The sequence below is a fragment of the Pediculus humanus genome, genomic scaffold (assembly GCF_000006295.1).
Source record: "Pediculus humanus corporis 1103172108279 genomic scaffold, whole genome shotgun sequence".
NCBI classification, from domain to species: domain Eukaryota; kingdom Metazoa; phylum Arthropoda; class Insecta; order Psocodea; family Pediculidae; genus Pediculus; species Pediculus humanus.
The window spans coordinates 733,101-738,589 of record NW_002987848.1 but is presented as its reverse complement, the minus strand read 5'-3'; the positions used below and the strand labels follow the sequence as shown (position 1 = coordinate 738,589).

The 5,489-nt window shown below is 23.4% G+C and overlaps 4 protein-coding genes across 4 annotated transcripts in view; 2 read left to right on the top strand and 2 right to left on the bottom strand.

The window, feature by feature from the left end:
• Phum_PHUM509300 (serine/threonine-protein kinase Nek8, putative) overlaps nucleotides 1-436 on the top strand; it is a gene marked incomplete at both ends in the record, with an annotated part of 1,600 nt that extends 1,164 nt beyond the window's left edge. The window contains one exon of the mRNA XM_002430998.1: nucleotides 62-436. Coding sequence (XP_002431043.1) covers nucleotides 62-436 — 375 coding nt within the window. The remainder of the gene's footprint in view (nucleotides 1-61) is intronic.
• A 1,366-nt stretch (nucleotides 437-1,802) lies between these two features.
• Nucleotides 1,803-2,840, bottom strand: Phum_PHUM509290 (leucine-rich repeat-containing protein, putative; the record flags this gene model as incomplete). The annotated part of the gene is made up of 3 exons (XM_002430997.1): nucleotides 1,803-2,069; nucleotides 2,158-2,270; nucleotides 2,402-2,840. The coding sequence occupies 3 exons, from the start codon at nucleotides 2,838-2,840 to the stop codon at nucleotides 1,803-1,805; spliced, it is 819 nt and encodes a 272-aa protein (XP_002431042.1).
• Nucleotides 2,841-3,459: 619 nt separating this feature from the next.
• Phum_PHUM509280 (mitochondrial import inner membrane translocase subunit Tim10, putative) lies at nucleotides 3,460-3,747 on the bottom strand (the record flags this gene model as incomplete). Its single annotated transcript, XM_002430996.1, has 1 exon — nucleotides 3,460-3,747. One exon carries the CDS (start codon nucleotides 3,745-3,747, stop codon nucleotides 3,460-3,462), a length of 288 nt encoding a protein of 95 aa, XP_002431041.1.
• A 908-nt stretch (nucleotides 3,748-4,655) lies between these two features.
• Nucleotides 4,656-5,489, top strand: part of Phum_PHUM509270 (DNA double-strand break repair Rad50 ATPase, putative) — a gene marked incomplete at both ends in the record, with an annotated part of 3,596 nt that continues 2,762 nt past the window's right edge. The window contains 2 exons of the mRNA XM_002430995.1: nucleotides 4,656-4,661; nucleotides 5,068-5,470. Coding sequence (XP_002431040.1) covers nucleotides 4,656-4,661; nucleotides 5,068-5,470 — 409 coding nt within the window. The remainder of the gene's footprint in view (nucleotides 4,662-5,067; nucleotides 5,471-5,489) is intronic.

Here is a 5,489-nt window from a genome sequence, read left to right as displayed (position 1 = left end):
TCCTGTAGTATCAAAAACCTTTGATTCTTCTAAAAACTGGGTTAAAATTACTGGAGGACAGCATCATACAATGGCTTTGGATGAAAATGGAAAAGTTTACGTGTTAGGAAGAAAAGATTATGGGAGATTAGGTTTGGGAAAAAATTGTGAAGATGCTAAAGAATTGACATTAGTTTCAACGCTTAGTAATGATGAGTGCACTGATATCGCATGCGGTAGCTCTGTTTCATTTGCTGTTACCAAATCAGGCGCATGTTATGCTTGGGGCATGGGTTCCAATGGTCAATTAGGAATGGGAGATGATGATAGTGACATATTCGAACCAAGTAAAATCCTTGGAAAACAATTAGAAGGTAAAAATGTTCATTTGGTTTCTGCAGGTGGACAACACACCGTGCTTTTAGTTCTTACAGCCGTTTCAAACGGTTCAACATAGGGAAAAAATTTTTTTTTCGGTTGTTTTTATTTTTATTTTTTAATAATCCAAGCTAGTATAACAATTTTAAAATATTTTTCTGCTAGGGCTAATTTTGTTAATTTAGTTTGTAAAAGAATAACATTTTTTTTTCTCTCTCTCTCTCTCTTACATAGAAAAAAAAAACACTGACATGTGAATGATTTTGTATTTTTATTACAGTGAATAGTTTTTTTTTTTTAAATTTTCTTTTCATTTTATATATCATTGTGTGTTTTTTTCATTTACACTCTCTCCTCTTTCCAACAATTCATCTCACATCGAGTCAGTTTCCCTTAAAAATCATTATTTTAAATTATTTTACAACAAAACAAAAGAAAGAAACAAATTGCCGAGTACAAATTTTTTTTTTTTTTAAAATAATTAATAAGAAATTAATATCATTGTAAATACAAATGGAATTAATATGCCATTTTTTAAAAAAAATAAAAAAAAAAAAACTAATAATGAATTTTGTCTAACGAACAAAAAAAAAAAAAAAAAATATTTTAAACGATGAGTAAAAAATTCACCATCGATTAATTAAAAAATAATTAATAATAATTTTCCTTTTTTATTTTCTCTTTTTTTCTTTTATTCAAAGTGTATTAAATGCATAATATTTTGAACACACCATGTTATAAGAATTTTTAAAATTTCCCATTTTATACCTTTTTTTTTTTTCTCTTCAACTTTTAAATCGAAAGTTAAAAATTTTATCAAATGAATTTTTTAATATTGTTTGAAACCTATTTGAAGAAATTCCTTAGAACTTTTTTTTTAATCTTAACATTATATTGATTTTTTAATGTTTTTTTAATTTTTATTTTAAAAAAAGTTATATTTATATATATATATACATACTAAACATATATATTTAAGATAAATTAATTAAATTTACAAAAAGGGGATTTTTATTAAAAATTTTTTGTATTCGAATGGCTTTTTTTTTTTTTTAGAATTATGTATTATTAATTTGTTTATCATCTATTTATTCTGTCACACTAATTTAAATTACAAAAAAATGTTGTAGTTTTAAAAAAAAAGAAGAAGAAAAATTAATTTATTTTGTATTGAATTTTTTTTTTTTAACAAGTCATTTCTCTTACGCTTTTAAGTTTTTTTTTTTTTTTAATAACTCATAAATAAATAAAAATTGTTTTTTTTTTTTATTTTTTTGTCCATTTTTAATTTTTTTTTTTTTGATAAAAATAAATTGAATGATGTATGTATGATAAGAAGGACACGTTTATTAAATTCATTATTTTGTTTTTTCTAATTGAAATTATTTTTAAAGAAGTTTGAAAGGGGGAAAAATGAAATCAATGTTCTAATCTAATCACATATCTTAAATATTTTTCACCAATTTCATCCAATTGTAAATCTTCAATTCATCCCAATCATAATCAGATTCGGAGGTGTCATCATCATCATTAAATGAATACAAATCGGTATTGGCGGCGTCCATCTTTAAATTTTTTACATGGTAATAATTCATTTTACTATTTATCGGATTACCCGTCACGTTTATTTCTTTAACGTAATTCATTTTTTCTAATACATCTAAATCAATATCCGTTATGTAATTATGATTTAAAAAAACGAATTTTAAATTCTGAAAGAATAAAAAAAAAGGTTTAAATATGTTTTTTTTTTTTTTTTTTTTTTAAGTGATTCAATTTATTTTTTTTTTGGATTCTTACATTTAAATCTTTCAAATCGGGAAATTTTTCAAAAGGATTATGACTTAAATTTAAATGTCTCAGATTTTCCAATCCTTCGATTTCATTTGGAATGCAAGTTAATAAATTTTCTTCTAATGTCAACCACCCGAAGGTAAAAACCGGAAATGTTAATGAAAACATTTTTTGGCGGGAAATTTAAAAATGTATTACCTTAAACGGTGCAGAAGACCGATTTGTAACGGAAGTTCTTTTATGAAGTTACCTCTGGCTCCGAATGTGTCTAATAAAGTGCAATTACCAATTTCTGGTGGTATATATTTCAGGTTCGTATGATTTAACCATAAAACTTGTAATTTATTTAATTTTCCAATTTCTGGTATTAAATAATTTAATTTGTTGTAACTTAGATTTAGACATGCCAAATCGTAGAGTTTTCCAATTTCGGGCGGTACGGAATATAATAAATTGTAATCCATTGCCAAAATTTTAAGATATTTTAAATGGACAAATTCGTGGGGTAGTGATTTTAATTTGTTATTTTTGAGATATAATTTTGTTAAATTTTTTATTTTTAACAAAGATAAAGGCAATTCGTTTATTTCCGAGTCGTTTAAATTCAATGTTGACTTCTTATTCAATGCAGCTAATTCAATTGTTGCCAAAACTAAATTTTCCCTTATGAAGTTATAAAAACTTGTCATTTTCTGAAAATCATGGAAAATATTTTTGCGAGCATAAAAAAAACATAATAATTTATAATTATTCACTTATGATTTTAAAGGGGGGGAAAAAAGAAAAAATTCAACAAAATTCATTTGAATTTAATTTTTCAAGTATGGCTTTTGTAGCGATTTGAATTAAACCCTTTTTTTTATAATTTAGTTTAATGTTATTTTAATCATAATCAATTCTTTATTGTAGGTGATACTGCAGAAAGACATTAAAGTTTACTTTTTTCATATCACTTTCAACTTTTAACAATTCGAATAAGTAAAAAAAAACTTATGCCATGGTTTAAATGACAACCTGTAATGGAAATTATTCTGTGATATCGTTAAGGTAAGTAATATTTTATTTAATAAAAAAAAGTTTTCTTTTTGTTTTAAATCAAGGATTATAAATAATATGAATAAATTGATTCATAAAAATAAAAAAATGAAATTTAACAGAAAAAAAAAAAACAATATTTTATTTAACTCGATAACTAATGAAAATGAATTAACACAAAGTAAATAAAAACTACAATTGCTAAAATCATTTATAATAGCTTTTAGCTATTGCTACAACAATATATATCTATATTTTATTATTTTTTTGTAATTATGATTTCGCTTGCTCAGCTTGTAATTTTTTCACAAAATCATCATCCTGCATTGATAATTCGGTTAATTTTTTTCCAACTCTTTCGTGTATGTCAAGATATTTAGCTATACAGCGATCGAGACAAACAGCTTCGCCTTTACCAAGTTCTGCATCTTTATATTTAGGCGGAATACATTTTCTATGACATGCACTCGTCATGCGATTGTACATGTCTGACATCATTTCAATTTCTAATTCCTGTACCAATTGCATTTTGGCCGAGTCTAAAGGCGGTAAACCAGCCATTTTTATTTTTTTTTTTCAATGGCTTGAAAAGTTAACTCGTATTATATATATATTATTTAACTTTTATTTATTAACTAAATGTAAATGTGCATTGTAATTTCATATATATTTAACCCCGTTCACTTGCCTAATTTTATATTAAAATAGTAGTTTTTTTTTTTTTAATTAATTAATTAATAAAAAAATTAATTATTTAAATCGGCACTTTCACTTAGTAATGCCTTTTGTTTTTCGGCTTGTCGCAATTTCATGCTCTTATATCGTCTCGCATCAACGCTTTTTTTTGACAAGAAAAAACTGTAAAAACCCAAAGAAATGGCAACAGACCTTAAATGATAAAAAAAAATACAATTATTTTATTATTATTATATTCCCCGAAAAAAAAATATAAAAATTATTATGAAAAAGCATGACTGAGTAAAAAAAAAAAAAAAAAAAAAAAAAAATCAAAACCGGGATTTTACCTTTAAATTAGAACTCTAACCTACCAACCAATGAATATTTTGGTGTGTATCTGCATAGCACCCTAAATTCTTTTTAGTAATTTATCAAATCTTTGACGAGTATTTTATAATTAAATAAATTTTCATAAATTTTATAAAAAATTAGAAGGAAAAAAAAATTTTTTGGAAAAAAAATGTGGAACAACAAACAGTGAATTTTTTTTTCAAGTCTACCAATTGTTTTTATCTCAGAGTCATAGATATATATATATATATATATATAATATACACATAAATATAAACTAATGATAGATACAAAGTTTTTATTTATTTTTTAAATTTATTTTTTCATAACTTGTTAATTATTTTTTTTTTTTTTAAATAATAGAAAATATAAAAATTATAATATTAATCACGATTAATTAATTTAAAAAAATATACAACGTTGCCACTGTAAATATTATAATGTCAGTTATAAAAAGTGGTCTGAGGTCTTGAGCTTGGGTGAATAAAATGTCACGAATTTATTAGAGTTTAATTTTTTTTTTTTATTATTATTATTATTTAAAAATGTCATCGAAAGAAGAAAAATTAGCAGCAGCTAGAAAAAAGGTAATCGTTATATAATTTTAATTTTCCCAAAAAAATAGCCTTAGTAAAATAAAAGAGGGATTTTGAAAGCTCACATTTGTACACGTCATTCCATATTGTGACATTCAAAAAAAATTTATTTAATATCTTATAAAAAATTAATCAAATTTATTTTAATGAATAAATTATGTTTAAAAAAAAAAAATTTTATTAATTGTTTTTTATTTAATTTTATTAATGTTTATCGATAAATTTGTAAATAGTTTGTTGAAAATGATTTTTGTAGCTTAAAGAATTTCAAGAAAAGCAAAAACTTTTAGATGGATCCAAGCAAAAACTTATTAATAAGACATTTGTGAAAACTGAAGAATCATCTGAATCATCTTCTTGTTGTACACCAGTATTGGATTCAAACAAAAATTACAATAATGAAAATGTATTCGATAAGCATACAGATATCGGACAGTATAATGATAATAAAATAGTTTCGTCAGATCATAAGAATTTCTCTCCAACACCCAATAATACTTTTGCATTGAATTCAGAAACTAATAATAATAATAGTTCGAGTAATTTCTCAATTAAAAATGAAGTAAATGAAGAAAATTTAAATTTGATAAATAATAAAAATCAAAGTAATTTAGAATTAGAATCAATATCAAATTCGAAAAGTTTTCTACCCGAGCCTGGTTTTACCGATGTAAAAAA